The 17,052-nt window shown below is 53.8% G+C and overlaps 1 protein-coding gene across 2 annotated transcripts in view; it reads left to right on the top strand.

Annotated features, from left to right (window-relative positions):
- Positions 1-17,052, top strand: part of RBPMS (RNA binding protein, mRNA processing factor) — a 188,246-nt gene that overhangs the window by 168,201 nt on the left and 2,993 nt on the right. For both annotated transcript variants that reach the window (XR_003005927.1, XM_024765169.1), the window contains 2 exons: positions 6,080-6,149; positions 12,549-12,650. Coding sequence is in view for 1 of the 2 variants with exons in the window: in XM_024765169.1 (XP_024620937.1) it covers positions 6,080-6,142 (63 nt within the window). In the remaining variant the exon portion in view is untranslated. Of the gene's footprint in view, positions 1-6,079; positions 6,150-12,548; positions 12,651-17,052 lie in introns of those variants that run through there.

The following is a 17,052-nucleotide window of genomic DNA, read 5'->3' as shown; positions in this document are numbered from 1 at the left end:
GGGGGGGGGTCAGAACTTCAGGCGTGACCCAGAGGCTCCAGAGCACCTTTGTAGCTTAAGAAGCAGTTAGGCTGCAGGGACTCAGGACTGGTACCCCGCCAGCAGAAACCTAAGGGTCCAGGCTTCACTCTTTGGTAAAGAAGAAGAGAAGCAGCTGGGGCCGGGCCAGGAGGGCAGCCTGTCGCTGTGGTGTGAGCTGAGGGGAGGCTCAGGTGGGGTCAGCTGGCCGTCCACCCAGGGTGTTTGGTCTCCTTTGGTGGGAATAGTCACCCAGATACCATCCGAAAGCACGTGAATTCTAACTGCTTCGGAAACAAAACCAAGGCTACAGAGAAACTTCGGAAATGTAAAATGTAGCCTCCGTAAAAAGAAAGTGAACTCCGTGAAGAAAACTAATTGTGACAGGGGTAAAAAGGAAAATCGGCTCCAAATGGGATCATGTTTTATTCAAGAAGTGGGCAAGGCCAGAACTTGGATGGCAAAGTGGGACAACCCAACTCCAAGACTCATCCACTCTGCCACGAAGTGCTTCTCGCTTCACCGAGCTCGGCTCCTGGAGATCTCTGATGGCCCTTGATAGCAAACAGAGTTAAAAATTAACAGTCTGACAAAATTAAAAATGGATGACAAGCAACCACTGTGGACTTAATCTGACACAGGGTGTTACATGCTTGGGTGCCCTCGACCCGAGTGGCGTCTTGAGTGAATTTCTGGGATGTCTGAGCACATTTCACCTGCCTGTTTGGAAGCAAGAGCCTGGTTTGTGCTTGGGACAGATGGGGAAAGAGTCTGAAAGCCCAAGAGAGAAAATTAACCCTGAAGGCTTATGTTTAATTAAGCCCAGCCTTGACTGCTCTTAGCGGGAGGTACTCACAGGCCTAGGACCTTGCTTTTGAGGTCTGGACCTTGTCGCTGCCTGGGCTCAGGCCTCAGCACCGTCCCACCATTCAGACTGGGAGATCAGACGGGGTCACGGGGTCGGGCTGGGGCGTGGCCTTCTCCCCAGCTCTCCGGGTGGGTCAGATGGCAAACTTAAACCTTTGAACCGGTTCCTGTAAACCTTGACATTTTGTCTAGGTGTTGGCAACTTGTTTAATTGCCCTAGGCAAGGAGTATTAGGTGCTAAACAAGTAGCGTGAAGAATGCTGATTGCATTTCGTGTCCTCCTTGTCTGCTAAGAAAGAGTGTGAGGGGGCAGAGGGGACCGGTGGGTGTGGATGTCCCTTTAGAGGGTGATCTTCACGGGCCTCATTTCATGAAGTAGAGGAATTCCTGGAAAGCGTTCTTCCAGCTTGGGTGAATGCTTTATTAGAAATGGGGAGGATTGCTATTTAAAAGAACCCTATAACTGGTCCCATAAAGAGGGTCATCTTTTTTGTATTGCAATTACCACTCCGGTCTATTTGGTGAGTTTGGAGTTTCTTGGACCAGAGTGTGCTTCTGCCTTGGCAGCCTCTCCTCAGCCTGGCAGCCTGCAACGAAGTTTGCCGTGGGCCCTGACATGCTTTATTTGGTGATGCTGCGTAAGATCGGATCCTTAGAGCTGGGAGTCAGTGGGGCAGAGTTGCTTATAATTAAACTGCGTGAGTGGCTGGCGGCCAATGGCTCAATGCTGGGAAGGCCCTGGCAGGGTATTCAGGGCTCCTTCTTGGGGACAGTGGTGGAAACCTGCCTAAGAATATCCATGCCTTAAAAAGGAGAGGAAGCTTCGTTCTGACTGTGGTGCTGGGAAATCTGCATTCAGGGACGGCACCTGCATTAGGAAAGGTAAGAATATCTTCACTGCTCCTGATGGATTAGACATCCAGGGTACCAGCTGGTCTGGTGATCGTCTTCCAGCCCTAACTAGTTTTGTTAAGAGCTGGGAACTTGGATGCTGTGTCAGCGTGCCTCAGCCTCCTGGATCCACCATACGTCACCACTGGAAGGGGCCTTCCAGACCAGCGTTTCTCAACACTTCTGTGTAACTCAAAAGATTACGTGATCAGATACACTTGAGAAACCCAGGATTAAATCAGGTCAAACAGGTTTGTTTAAACTTCTCAGAGCCTTTAATGTGTATCTAGAATCTGCTGAGACTGTGCATTTTTCTCTCAAACGTACTTGACTGCAGAGCATCTCACTTCTTCCGGACACACTTCTGGAAACCTGTTCAAGAGCAGTGTCTCTCAAACTGGAGCATACATATGCATCATCAGCTCCTGGAGGACTCGTTAAATGCGGGTGCTTGGGCCCTACCCCTGCAGTTTCTGCATCTCTGATATATGTCCCAGGTGATGCTGGGGGTCAAGGGACCACACTCTTGAGAACCACTGGTCTAGACTTGTCCCTTTATTCCGTAGAGAAGAACATTGCTAAACCAAGTGAGTTGAGTCAGCTGCCTGGTAAGCACTTCTCATGACTGTTTCCAAAGGCATGTGGGATGATGGGAGTCATCACTACTCGGGGATAGCACGCTGCAGATGATTCCCGTTTCGGTACTTTACACTGTGCGCCCCACAAACCACCGTACGGGGGCCAGTGCACCAGGCAGGGCTCCCACCCTGGAGCCCAGTCAGGGTTTCCTGTCCTTGGCAACACTACTGGGGACATGAAGTTTGTGTATTTTAATCCTCTGGGCCTTAGTTTCCTCATCTACGAATGGAAGAGGATGGGAATTATCTCTATGGGTTCCTTCTCCTCTCTCTAGCGCTCCACTTTATCTTTGCTCTGAGTCATTTCTTTTTCTGGCTGCCCTCCTGTCTGTCACCAGTCTGTCCCCAGTCACAGGAGCTGGTACGAGGCTGAGGTGATGGAGACTTCCGTGTTACCCTTGCAGGGCCACTGCATTTGAGAGCAGCGTTCCTGCAGAAGTGTCATGGTGGCATCCCAGTGTGGGCCCTGGATAGTGAATCGTGACAGTAATAGCTGTCGGCGTTATGAAGCTCTGGGGGAAGGGTCCCAGCGTCTTCTGTGTTGCTTATTCATTTATATGTCACAGTTTTTGTGATGTGCTTCGCAGTCTCTGGCACAGAGTAAAGATCAGTGTTAGCTTGGACCGTAGGAGTGATGTTAGAGGCTCCTGCAGGGGTTTCTGAGGCCCCTGGAATTGCATACAAGGTTGTGAGCATGCAGTTGTGTATGTGTGATTGAGCACACGTGCATTTTTCTGCAGACAGGACCGTTGCCTTACAGGGTGGTCAGCTGCCTAGACTGCATCCCTGCTGGATTGTCCCTGGAGCTAGAGTCGGGGAATCATGGGTCTCCCCGGTGTTTGTGACGCATCTAAGTAGCCCCTAGGCATTGGGCAGGAGTGGCCGCGAGTGACCTGGGGCCAAAAACCACAGCAGAAGAGCAGCCTGAGTGGGTGTTACGGAAGAACCGTGTTTTCCCAGACAGCGGTGATTAGCACAGAGCAGCTTGTTCCCCGGGGCTGGCTGCCTGAGCTCGGGTTTTGCCCAGTGAGCTCTGCTGCTCTGTGCTCTGCGGGCCCAGGGACAGTGCTGATGAGAAGTGCGGGCTCGGCCACCTGCCTTCTGAGGAAGTGGCCTCACAGAGCCGACGCAGGCAGGCGCGGTGGTGTCCAGACGTGGGGCACGAGAGGGATGGATCTCGGGGCCCGTCTGCTGCGTGGCCGCCACACCCTCCCTGAGAATCAGCCAGTGGGCCGACTTCACCTCTGCTCGGCCGAGCGCATCGCACCCTGGAGCCCGGGGCTCAGCATCCGCCGGCCCGCCCGTTGCCCGCGGCCGGCGGGGGAGAGTGCGACGCCGTGTGTGCGTGGAGAGGCTGGAGCGGGCGTGCAGGGCGGGAGGGGCTTCACCTGCATCGAAGCGAGGCTCCTGCCAGCCACTCTGCGGCTCTTCCCTCCTCGGGCAGCCCCTGTCCCGTGCCTCCTCCGTTGACCACCAACGCGTCTTGGCCTCCTTGGGCTCAGCGCTCCCGCCCCGCACCCGGCAGCACCCGGGCAGCACCAGCCGTCACCACCGCGCTCCCCCGACCCCGGTGCGCACGGACCCGCCCCCTCCAGTGTGTGCTTAGGTTCCAAGTCCCCACCCCATCCTTTACCACCTGTCTCGGGAAGGCAGCTCCACCTCTGCCCTTTGCTTAGTGAGCAAGTGGATTCAGATGCCCAAAGCCGTAAGCCGTGGGTAGGTATGAGTTTTTTCTTTGAGTCTCTTCCTCCCCTCCCTCCCTTCTGCCCTCTGCCCTCCCTCTCCCTTCCCGGCCTCCTGCCTCCACACGTCCCCTCTTTCTTTCTCTCCCTTTGCCCTGCCTACCCCCCTAAGTTCCCCCCGTGACGTGTATTTAGCCTACCTGCATGCAGTGTTTTTGGTCCCCGTCCCCTTAATTGCTATGAGTGTTGAAAGGACTCTGGCTCTGTCTTAAATGAGCTTCAGTACCAGCTGGTGGCTCCCAAGGAATACAGCTCTGCTCTCTGCCCACGCGGGGGCCCACTTTGGCTGGTAAACTGATTTCTAGTCATATCTGATGTGCTGCTCCGGCGGGTCTCTAAGGCACAGCCGGCCCAGCGGTTTCCCCGAAATGGAGTCCTGGTGTAGGCAGAAGCTGCACCCTGGTCCTATGAAGCCTCCTGAGTAAGTGAGGCCAGACACCTCTCCTCCCAGCTGGGACAGAGTGCCCCAGTGTGGCCCCTCACCCTGCAGTGACAGCCAGAGGGAAGTAGCCGCTCTGTGAAGGAGGCCCATGGGGTCAAAGGGAACTCCACGCACTTGTACATGTGGACCAGGGGGAGAGGCCAGGGGTACTACATGGGCTCTCCCGGGCCCATTCCTAGACAGCCCAGGTTTTGGAATCAAGTTAGAGCTGGTGGAGCCTGAGCCCTGGATTCTGACCCAGCCCCGAGCCCACTGGGCTCTGTGACCATGGTGGACATCATTCAGAAAACCCAGCCCTCAGCTGATTTCCCCACCTGTACAAGTCAGGTAAGATGAGGCGGACATCAATGCCTTAGGCCCCCTGCACCTCTGCATCGGCCAGACCGCTGCTTCATCTGTTTATGCTTTGGAGATGTGAATAAGATGCCATATGAAAAAGGGGTTTTGCTGCGGATTTTATCTCATTAAACTACGGAAGTTGATTTGCCAGGGTAAAATTCCTCCCAGCATCACATTCCACTCTAGAAACGTTCTCACGTGAACCGGTTTGGGCCAGACCCAAGTAAAGAGCAGTCTTCCTCCTGCCATGCTTGGGAGTATGCCACCTCCCCGTGCTGGCAGCCTCCCCCTTCGCTGTAATCTGCTCTCCCGCCACCACGCCCAGCGCTGCTTCCTGTGTTGCTCACAGGCCGGTGGGGAGGTCGTCCCTCTTCAGTGTAAACGGACGCAGCGGTAAACGGGCATCTCTCGCCTCTGTCCAAAGGCTCAGGGCCAAAACTGACGGTGCCAATAGATGGACATCTGTCAAAGCCATAGTGCACTCGCCCTTTTGTTTGTTTTTTCACATTCTCCTCATTACAGGATGGGAACATTCTGCCAGTGCACAGAGCATCACCAGCCATTTGTGTTTGGGGCTGGCCTTTCATTTTGGAAACCTAACGGGGGAGGTGGGGCTCAGCAGAGTGAGCAGACAGACACCCCGCGGGGCCAAGAGCCCAGGACCCTTTCTAAAAGAATAGGAGCAGAATCTCAAAAGGCTTCCTGGCCAGACCACTGGCGTGGATGGTGTCGGGAAGCATCCCTTCCTTATCAGAGCCGATACGTGTTGCCACAGGCTACTCAGAAAGCCATTAGGCAGCCTGGCCCCCAGCCTAGGTGCTGCGAGTGAGCATGGACAAGGGGGCTCGCTGGGCCAGGTTTTAGCCCAGCAGTGGCTGCTAGCGGAGAAGGAAGCTGGGAGCGGGGCAGCTGCTGGCCCGGCTGCTCCGTGAGAGCTTGGTCCTGTGGAGGATTCCTCAGGATGCGGCTCCAATGCTTTCCAGCCCCTGGGGGGGAGAGCTGCCCGTGGGCAAGGATGAGTGGGCGCTGCCTGGGGACAGTAAAGGGGGCAGTAGCCCAGCAGGACGCCCTGTGAGGAGTGTGGATGTACGGGCGGGCAGGGGGCGCCCTGGTTCACACCTTCTCCCCTTGTGTCTTTCCAGATGCGCTGGCTCCCTCCCTCCGAGGCTACTTCTCAGGGCTGGAAGTCCCGTCAGTTCTGCTGAATCCCATGTAAGTACTTGGTTTCAATGAGAACTGTGTCCAGTGCCTGGACGAGCCCAGGCCAGAGCAGACGTTTGATAACTGGGTGCCTGTCATCCTGCCTCAGCGCCTACTCCTGGGCTTGTCCATGAACAGTCACCCGACAAACTCCTTGTGGCCCAGAGAGTTCCGGGGTTTACTTTGCACAGGCAAGTTGCCCTGTTGACCTGAAGTTTCAGTTGGTGGCTCATGTCACCTTCATTTCAATTACTAGGGGAACCGCTGAGTGCAGATTTCAGTTACTGAAGCCCTTAGCACCGTAAAAGGTCAGCGCTTCCAGGGGGCTCCGGTCCTAGGTCAGAAGGAAGGGCCTCACCAAACAGAAGGATTAGCGTTGGGTGTCAGAGTACCAGAAATCCCACACGGGAGCGTCGGAGGGGCCAGTCAACCCACACCCCGACCAGTCAGGATTCTCTCTCTGGCCCTGGCAATAAGTCAGTCAAAGGATGACACTTTTGTACTTTAAGACATCAACTTCAATAAGTTAGGATTGTACCTTTCCTTCCCCTAAGCTGACATATTTCTGAGTGTGGTCAAAGAGCACTTGGCCTCGGGTGTAACCGTGGACAGAGACTTACACGCTTCTAAGGTCGGAGTTAAAAAGATTTTTTACCGAACGATTCTCAGAGCCTTTATAACAATATGGGCATTGTGAATCTTGAAGATTAGGAAACTCTAGGATGCAGTATTTCTCAAACTTATTTGAGACCAGGAAACCCTTTTCTCCCACAATCTTAGGAGACGAATGTTTTACATAGCACACACCTTGGGAAACCGTGCCCTCACCTCTTATCCAGAACCTACACCAGGTTATACACCATACGTATAACCCTTGGACCAGGAGTCACCTGTTAACACTTGTCACTAATATGTGATTATAGGGGGAAAACCAGGATTCTTTCCTTGAAGCTACTTGTATTTGTCCCTTATTCTGAAATTGTTCTTCTCTGTGTGTTAAAGTACCCTTTTAAAATGAAATGGTAATGTTAGTGACAGTGTGTTTCCAATGTCCTTTCTTAGAAAGGTGAAGTCAGCCGTCCGTGCTAGACACCTAAAATGTTCTTTAAAATGTTTTACTATTTTGTGAAATCTTAGTTTGCTATTTAAGGGTGACTTTTTTCTCCCTGAAAATATAATTTTTAAGCTTTTGAGGTATATTCTGGAGTCCCTTTAAGTCCAGAATTTCCTAAGTCCATGCTCCATATCCATATGCCCATAATTAATTTTAAAATTTGATTTATGTATCCCCGGCCATTGTTTCTTTGTTCCGAAAAGCCTTAGGCGTTTGTTGTGTGGGAACCTTCTCCATTACTGGATGACACCGGTCTAGCGCTGTCGTGTTATACAGCTCCGGAAGGCACTGTTCCCAGGTACCTCTCTGTGACAGTGTTTATCTCTTAATTTTTGGAGGCTGGTAGGTATTCACCTAGAGGTGTTTAGGGTAAGAAAACCAGAAATTCTGAAGCTTATGAAAGAGTTGATGGGGTGAAATGTAGATCTGGCATTTTTTGCAGAAGCTGATAGTTGAGGAAATGAATGAAATCGGAGGTGAGGTCGGTGGGACAGAACCCAGAGGCTCTCCTGGATGCAAGGGGTCAGCTTGTTGAGAGTGAAGAGTGACCAGGGACAGGGGCGGCACGGCGCCCGGGGAGGGCAGTGTTGAGCTGCGTGTCCTGAGTAAGCTGAGTAAGATTTTGGCAGTTCCAGTTGGCAAAAGATGGTGGTGGCATAGGGCCCAAGGAAAGAGAAGGCAGGATTGGTAAGCAGTCGAAGAGATCTACCTCCGTACCCCGGAGATCTAGAGGCGGCGTGGCTACCAGAGAAGGGCCAGCAGTTGCTCCCCGCTGCCCCGCAAGTATGGCTTCTGAAATACTGTAGGATCTGGGTGCACCACGGGCCAGGCTCCTTCCTTGGGGTCTGAAGGGGCTTGGGGAGGGGAGGTATTTCGGGAGGGGGTAGATCACTGACTCACTACACTGCACTTGGGGTTGGGACTGCAGTCTCCCGGCCTGCCTGAAGTTAGAGCAGCTCAGTGTGGCTCCGTTACCCAGGCTCCTTCTCGTCTCTTGGATCAAGTCCTTTCCAAGACAGCTAATAATCCAGGCTGTGTAATCTTAAGGAGACGTAAGTGAGAACTGAAAACAGTGGTGCTGATGAAATAGCAAACATTTTAGAGCAAGATGAGTCTCCAGAAAAGGGCAAGTGAAGGGTAAGTGCCACCAGTGGAACCACTGGCCCACATGGCCTTCCTGTACTCACTGGAAGGGGCTTTCTCCCCCCCTGGAAAGATGGCACCGGAATAGGGGCAGGAGTGACATCTGGTATCAGACATAAGGACCTGTACGCACACCGGCGTCACTTCTGATGTGTGGAACGTCAGGGCTGCCTCCTCCTGGATCCTGAACATTCCAGGCCTGTTCTCCCGGAGGTCCTTCAGGGATTTTTAATTGACCCGCTCTGAGCGCTTATTTCTAAAGGGAAATCAGTGACTAGACTAGAAAAGTAAACAAGCTCTTTATTCTTTAAACGTGTGTTATTTATCTACTATACGGTAGATATAAAAATGTGTGAGGGCTTCCCTGGTGGCACAGTGGTTGAGAAGTCCACCTGCCGATGCAGGGGACGTGGGTTCGTGCCCCGGTCCGGGAGGATCCCACGCGCCGCGGAGCGGCTGGGCCCGGGAGCCATGGCCCCTGGGCCTGCGCGTCCGGAGGCTGTGCTCCGCAACGGGAGAGGCCACAGCAGTGAGAGGCCCGCGTACCGCAAAAAAAAAAAAAAAAAAAAAGTGTGAAACTAGGCCTGTGCCCCTGAAGAGCTTCAGTTCTAAGGGGTAAGAGCCATGGACACACGTTTTAAAGAGAAAGGAGAATTATTGCCCAGGATGCTCCCAAAGAGAGGAGCGCTCCAAAGGAGGTGGGTGTGCGTGCGGACCGCCATCAGCGGCGTAAGTAAGGCCACCAGAAGGGTGGTCGTCAGAGGGGTGGGTGTTACGTTTTAATTTGTTCAACATCTTGCTTGACAGACAGTGTTCACTCTGGTTACAACGTGTGCACATCACTACGGAGTTTTGCTAATGGGTCAGCCTTGTGGCCGAGAACCCCAGGAAACACAGTAACGATTGGCAGTGATCAATTTCCCAGATGGGTTGAGGATAGAAGAGCATGAGCAACTCTGTAGTCACTCCTTACAAGGAATAAGGGTTACGCAGTCTTCCTGGTTGGGTATCCAAACGTAGTTAAATAAATCAGAAAAAAGAGGGGAGAAAGAATTAGAGTTGGAGTGGACGTGGGAGGGTGTTCTTAAAGAACTCATGAAATTTCCCTGGCCGGGGACCGAGACCACAGCATAGAAATTATAAGCACGTGTAGTCACGGCCTCACCGAACTAAAGGAGAGCATGGCAAGGGATAAGAATTTGAACCTGTTTGTTCCCCTTGTTTAGTTTTGGGGAGGAATGGCCTAGTCTGTCTTTGGCTGCGAGCACAAGCGCCTTGGGGATGCGGCCACGATCCGGAGAGCCCCAGCTGCTGGATGTCCAGGCAGCAGCACTTAGAGCTTAGCAGGGTGGGAAGGGCAGAGTCTTCATGGAAGCCCAGACAGCTGCTGTGGCTTCAGGCATTCACCCCCTGCCTTCTGCCTAGAAGAGGCCCCAGGGTCCTTCCCTTGTCTTCTATGAACCAAGGTCTTTCAGTCACACGTAAGGCCATTGACACAATACATATTCAGTGACCATCTGCGGGATATAAGGTACTGTTCTGGGCGTTGCAGACACAACAGTGGACAGAAGCAGACAAAACCCTTGACTTGGTGGAGGTGACATTCTGTAACAGGGAGAAGAGTAATAAAATACTAAAGTAAACAGTAGGTCGGGTGGTGACAAGGGCTAATGGAAAAATGCCAATCAAGGAAAGACGGCGACTGTGAGGGGTCAGCAGGTGCTTCCCTGCACACGGGAGCAGAGATGAAAGCTCTCCCAGATTTATATGGGGTTCTTTTTTCAGAACAGACCTCACTTTACTCAAGCTTAGAGGACAGTTTAACTTCTCTGTTCCTCTTCTCCCCTCCGTTTTGCTACATCCAAGTGAACAGGCTTGGGCTGGGTGGGGCTTGAAGGCAGCGCTGGCAGAAGGTGCCCGGCGGCCCGAGTGGATGAGCCCTTCCCTGAGAGGGGTCTCCACGTGCCCTGGTTCTGATTCCCTCACCCTGAGCCCCGGGGTCTGTTTTGCTTCCTGTGTGAGTCAGAAAGTAGGGACGGGCCTGAGAACCTGCCTCCTGCCAGGTTCCGGGGGTGGTGGGGCTTGAAGGCAGCGCTGGCAGAAGGTGCCCGGCGGCCCGAGTGGATGAGCCCTTCCCTGAGAGGGGTCTCCACGTGCCCTGGTTCTGATTCCCTCACCCTGAGCCCCGGGGTCTGTTTTGCTTCCTGTGTGAGTCAGAAAGTAGGGACGGGCCTGAGAACCTGCCTCCTGCCAGGTACGGGGATGGTGGCATCCCTTCCAGCTTTCTGCTAACCACCTCCTAGCACCTGCCGAGCCATGTGCCAACCAGGACTCTTGTGACAGCCAGCACAGTCAGCTGTGGCTCCCCCTTCACCCGTGGTCTATTCTGTGAGTCTGGCTGGGACACGGAGGCCCCCGAGCACGTGTACCAGGGAGCTGCCTGCCCGGCCCCTGGAGGAAGGTCACAGATCGCGGCCGCATGTTAAGATCAGGACACTGAGCCTCGGCGTTTCCGCAGTCGCAGGGCAGGGCCACCTGCAGGAGCCGACCGTCCACGGCCATCAGCTCTCTGCGTGGCTGAAAGGAGAGCTTCAGAAGGCCGGCGTGCGCTACATAGAGGTGAACGCGTTGGGACTCCCCTCTGGTGTTTTGTGTTCTTTGGGGAGTCCGCTCCCGGGGTCTCTGCAAAGCAGACTCTGGCCCATGTGTTCTCTCTGCCCACCCGGTGAGCCTGGCGTGTGGACAAGTGTTGCTGATACAGGAACTGCAAAAAGTGGCTTGCTGATAAAACCCTAGTTTCCCAGAACCCGGGCCCAGAAGCCGGGGTTCCAGGACTCCTAAACCACCAGTCCTCAGTCCTCCCGACTAGCTTCAGCCCAGAGGCTGAGAGGAATCTGGTCATCAGTGTGATTTCCTAAACAACAAGCAACCTAAAAAGGCAGCCTTGGTCTGGCCGCCCCAGGCGGCACCCTGGGTCTGTAGGCACACCCTCCCTCCCTCCTTGCCTGTGCCCCAGCAAGTGTGGACACGGTCGGGGAAACTTGGGTCACATGATAGGTTTTGTTTCCAGGGGTGAACATTTATTTTTCTGTCCTCAACCCAACTTCTACCAGGAGACTAGAATCACAACTACTTATCTTTCAATGTTTTTATAGTGAAATTCTGGGGGAAACTTTTTTTTTTTTCCTGACTCTGAGAAGAGAGATGCCCTGGGAAGGCGATCTTTCCTTCAGCCTGCCGCATCACCCCAGAGGCCGTCTGAGCGCAGGGCATGGTCTCCCTGCAGCATCCCGGGGCAGCTTTCCACAGCACATCGTGCACTCCTGTCCACAAAGCCCTGTGCGCCAGAAGCAGGTTCTCTGTCCCGGGAAGCAGAGCAGCGCTGAAGACTTGAGGAACGTTAGCAGGGAATCGGGCACCGGTGTCCACGTGCTGGGCGAAGGCACCAGGAATTCTTGATGAAACCTGCCAGCTCGGAGGCAGCCACGCCTGCAGGAAGAATATTAAAAATGTGTTGCTCACTAAGTGTCTGCCTCTTCCTGTCTCAGAATTCTCAGACACTGGGAATAGCAGGGTATGTTCACAAGCGTTAGCTTTTGGGTTTTGTCTCCTAGTAGGTGCCCGGAGCAAAGTCGAGTTCATTGGTGCACGTGATAGCACAGGGTTCTCCTGGAGGGTTGCTTCTGTGGCCTTGGGCTGACCAGAGTTGTCCCTGGGGTCTGGGGCGGCCCCTGGAGTTGGTTAGGTTTCGGGCTGCTCTCGGGGGCCCTCAGATGCCGTGCCTTTCCTCTGTCTAGTCCTGGGGGACGTGTGTGCAGAGGCCCTGCCTGTCTGCCCCCGGGGGGCTTATGCCCTGGTGCTCCTGAAGGGGCACGCTTTTTTCCAGGTGCCCTCCCCACTGGGCTTGCTGCCAGGGAGTCCCTGGGGGGCACCCCGGCCCCCGAGAGCCGCCTCCCGCTGGCTGCACCACGTCCCAGTGAGAGCTCTTCGTGGCACTCCCAGTTGGAAGCTTGTCCTCAAGCTCAGCAGTGGAGGCCTTTGGTGCTGGTGCCTTTGACTCGCAGCTCTTTACCCTCGGAACAGGCCCGGGGAAGCCGGCAGCCGGGTCTGCTGTCACCGCGGGTGTCAACGGCTCATCTCTTTCTCCACCCCAGGTTCCAGGTGTGTGATGGTGGCTGCAATCTGTCTTGTGGGTCTTAACGCAATCTTCAAGTGGCTCCTGTTCTCGAGCTGTTCTACAAAACTGGAGCGCGCTGGTGAGTTCCAAACTCAGAGACTGAACGGTTCCTCCCAAGAAGCAGCGTGTCCCAGGCAGGGCACGACCGCGTGGAGTGGTGTAGTCGGGACCATCCCACCAGCATCCCCTGTGGGTGGGGCCCCTCCGGGGGCTGCGGTGGGCGCTCTGAGTTGAGACCTGCTGGTGTGGGTGCTCGGGATCGGCGTGCGCTCGTCTCCTCCAGCTGCCGTCTGCTGAGGGAAAGTCGTCCCAGGGTAGCAGGTGAGCTCTGCGGGCTCTCAGAGCGCGTCACCCAGCGCTTGGTCCTCACAGCCTTGCTGGGCGAGGCTGTCAACACCTCTCATCCAGCAGTATCCGGGTATGAGGTATTCCATCAAAGGGAACATATATATGAATGAAGTTTTTCCCTTGAAGTGCTAAGGCGTTTTTTTTTAACCGTTCTGGTGGAAATCTTCAGATGTAGTGTGTATATTCCTTTTGATCTGTTAATCCAGTTATACGGAATATACTGCAGCCCTTTCTTGAGGACTTGGAGACATTCTGAGCCTCTAAAGAAACGGGGCGATTGCCCTTGGGCATGACTGAATTAGAATGGAGTCTAAGTGGACTCCTCTAAACTGCGGGGCTTTTCTAGTGGTGAAGATTTTGGTGATGTGTCCGTCTTCTCCGTCGCTACCAGCTGTCACTGCTCAGTTCTTTCACTTCTGGCAGTAAGCGTTGTCTCAGAACAGTCGTGCAGCAGGGTTCCAGGAGGCGACCTGCCTGCTGGGCACCACATGTGGGGCTTCCAGTCTCTTTGGAAAGCTTGACCTAGAACAGCAGGAATGCCAGGGGCAGGCCAGCAGCAGTTATGTCCCAGCCCAAATAAGGTGGCAGATTTCATCCCTACGAGGGGCCTATAAAGAAAAGATGAGTCATAAAGAGAACAAGATTCCTGCTAAGGGCTGAGAACCAGGCAGTCGGGCCTAGGAGGTCATTACCACATTTGGGGCATAAGTAAGCTCGTGCTCCGAAGACCACCTCTCAGTGCCCCCCAGAGGCGCGTGTAGTGGGCGCGTGCAGCCTGCCCACCCTGCCTGGTTGGGGAGCCAGCATCAGGCACTTGGGGTCTTTTTTCCCACTGACGTCTGTTTCTCACACTAACGAAACTGACCAACAGGTAGAGAGTTTTCCACGTCACACAGGGCAGCCAAGAGATATCCCACTAGTTCTACAGCCTTCTAATCGATCAGGTTTTCCTCTTCTCATGGTCCTTAACAGAAGTGCCCACAGTATTCTTATGGATATTACCACTCAGTAAAACTCTTGAAAAAGACAAGACCTTGCGCTTTGCTTTCTCTCCTCCTCTGGGGAAATTTAAGGACCAATTAGAAGCCACACATACAATTTTTTTAGAAGCAGGTTTAGAGTAGGGATTTTTAATTTTATTATTATTTTTTTAGTGTAGTAAATCAGCCCAGATCTCAGTCATTGGGGTACACGCAGATGAGCCCTGTCAGGAAGCAGCAGCAGCTGGAGCATGTGATGACTCTCTGCAGACAGTGGAAGGGCCTGGTGACAGTGGGGAGGAGAACCGGCTTGGTCCTGGGTGGCCCGCGTGGACGGGGTCTTCAGCACTAGCCGTGTTCACGGTGGGGCTTACCAGCCCCAGGCCACCCATCGGTTACAAGAGTGTGGAGGAGGCTTTCCCCTCCCCAGCTCTGAAGTCAGCCAGCACTGCAGAGATAGGCCTGGCCTGTGAGGAGGGAGGATCTCTGGCCCCGAGGGCTGGCGTCCACCCAGGGCCACAGCAGGGGGCGGCCAGTGTGAGCTCGTGTCCGTGGCCAGTGGTGCGCTGGTGCAGGGCATGCATCTTTAGAATAGGGAGGAGTTTCTAACCACAGATGACTGTTCCCTAGAGACCCTATAGACGGTGAAGCTTTTAAAATGTTAGTCTTTGTGTTACAAATTAGTACCAGCATTTGATCTTTCAAAAGTCAAGCTGACAGGTATAAAATGAAAACTAAACCACTCTTATTAAAAACCTTGGTCATATGATGTTGGGATTTGGATGGAAGGGAATATTTCTTACCTGACTTATAGTAAACATGAATAAATGTTAGAAAAACTCGGGGAAAAAATCATTAGTAAATAGGTCAAGTATAGATACAAATGGATTGGGGGAAAACAGAAAGAGGATTTTCTTCTTGCTGGGAGAAAACACTCACAAGGCGCTTGGATCAACACACTCTAACTTACCAACCTACCAAGCTGCCTCGGGGAAGAGCAGCCTCTCCTGTGGGTCTCGGCGTTGGCCACCCCCAACCCCACCAGGGCAGCCGGCACCATGACCCATACCCATCGGCAGCTGTCCCCAAGCACTGAGGGACACGCAGTGATCTCCATCAAGGACAGCTGAAATGAACTGGTTTAGAATTGTGTAATATTCCTTAAGACACAGGGAGACACTCTCCATTGTCTTCAAATAGAGACAGTGGTGACCTGCTTCAGACAAGATTTTATACACATTTTCTTCCCTTGTTTATCCCATCACATGCATGTCATAGTTGACCCCCTTTCCGGAAAGGTTCTGTGAGGAGAGTCTGCTCTGTAAACAGAGCCTGACTCTCTCCCACCCCCCATGGTGCTCTGTGTTCCCGGATGTCTTTGCTTTCTGTTTAAAATGTCCTTGTTAATACATTCCAAGGTTTGAACTCCATTCCTAGCTAAACCCCTTTCCTTGTTTACAGGGATTGAAATAGCCACATTTTGACCTTCTATTCAGTCTGCAACATCTATGGCAATGCGGACGCATTCTTTTCCCATGTGAGAACTGCATTTACCCAGCACAGTTATGGAAAAGCGGAAAAGCTCAGGAAACTATCGACTCTCACCCCTTTGTTTCTTCCCTCCCTGTTCTTTTTCACTTCAAAAGATCCGACTTTCTACGCAGCCTTAGATTAACCAGCCCCGTCCATCTTTCTTCCTGCTCAGGGGCCCAGGAAGGGGACAGAGGACCCTTAAGTCGGGTGTGTTGCTTATCGCCTCAGAAAGCTGGGGCGCCTTCCCAGTCCCTGCATCAGCTTTCTGTAGAGGCCCTGTCAGGGCCGGTGTGCAGAGCCCCACGTGGGCCCCAGGCACAGTCTCCTGGCGGGCCACGTCCCATTAATAGCCCATCGTTCCCGTTTCATGTGTCCTAGAGTCCAGGTGTCTGCATTTTTGCTCCATGCAAGTGACTGTGTCTGGAGTAGAGGATGGTGGAGACGGTCTCAGGGAGGGAAGTAATCCTTGTGAAAGCCAAGTAAGTGGCCTGGACCGTGAGAGCTCCAGCCAGGAGATGAAAGCCCTGCAGCCTGAAGGGATCAGGAAAGGCTGGAGGAAGTGGTGCTTAAACTGAGTTTTGACAGATAGTAGGGTTTGTGTATGCGGAAATACACTAACAGAAGCGGGGAACGTAAGAATGACTGTGTGGTCTTGTGGAAAATGGATTTTGATGAAGGTTTTGAGGGTCTTGGGGAGGCAGCGGAGATCTGAGCCAGGTAGCAGGAGGTGCTTTAGGAATTGTCACCTTACTGCCCAAAGCAAAGTGCATGGTCTAGTGGAAACACGTACCCGGAGAGGCGAACCAAGCTGGTGATGGCGGTGTCAGAGTGACCTGAGAGTGCAGGGCGTGTCTGGGACGCATCCGTGTGAAGGCCAAGTGGTGAGTCTCGGTAGAGACGCGTTGCCTTTGAGGTCGTGGCAGAAACGCCCAGGGCAGAGCTGATGGGAATGGGGAGAACTGCCCAGGAGCTGGCAACGTGCACTTGGCTGAAGGTGGCCTTTGAGCTCCAGAGAAGCAAGCAGACCTAGACCAGGCAGGCCCTGCCTCACCGAGCCAGGGGCTGTAAGAGCTTTGTCCTTCCTAAACTAGTGGGTGGCCCTCTCCAAGCCCATGCTCTGTGAGAGGCCCCTCAAGTTCCCAGAGCTTACGGGCTGCCCGCTGCTGTCCCCTGTGAGTTGTTCCGAAGTGGGAACTGCTGTTCCTCGGCACTGGTTTCCTGGAATTGACGATATCCACGGCTTGGGTTGCTGGCATGCGGTCAAGTTTGGAATGACGTGGGACTTGTCATTCCAGGCCTGACAAGCCAAGACTGAGGAGGAAGGAAGCTGGCCTCATCTCCGAGTCCCCAAAGCTGGTTTCCCTCCTCCGTGGACGGACAGAGACTGGCAGGTGGGGGAGGCCCCTTTGGCAGCCAGAGGGCCGCAGATCAGACGCTCATGGGGACTGAGGCTTGTGAGTTCATTAGAGAACGTCAGCTGCTACAGCACCAAAGACCAGGCCTGGCCCTGTGACCCCCCCCATAACCCTGGGCACGTGCATTCCTGCCACCCACCCGGGCCTGCTTCAGGCCGTGCACACCTGGGCTGGATCGGGGGTCCTGGTGCCCCACCCCCTGCTG

The sequence above is a fragment of the Neophocaena asiaeorientalis genome, unplaced genomic scaffold, assembly GCF_003031525.2.
Source record: "Neophocaena asiaeorientalis asiaeorientalis breed wild unplaced genomic scaffold, Neophocaena_asiaeorientalis_V1.1 scaffold14, whole genome shotgun sequence".
Taxonomy (NCBI): Eukaryota; Metazoa; Chordata; class Mammalia; order Artiodactyla; family Phocoenidae; genus Neophocaena; species Neophocaena asiaeorientalis.
This window is presented reverse-complemented; position numbering and strand designations above follow the sequence as displayed.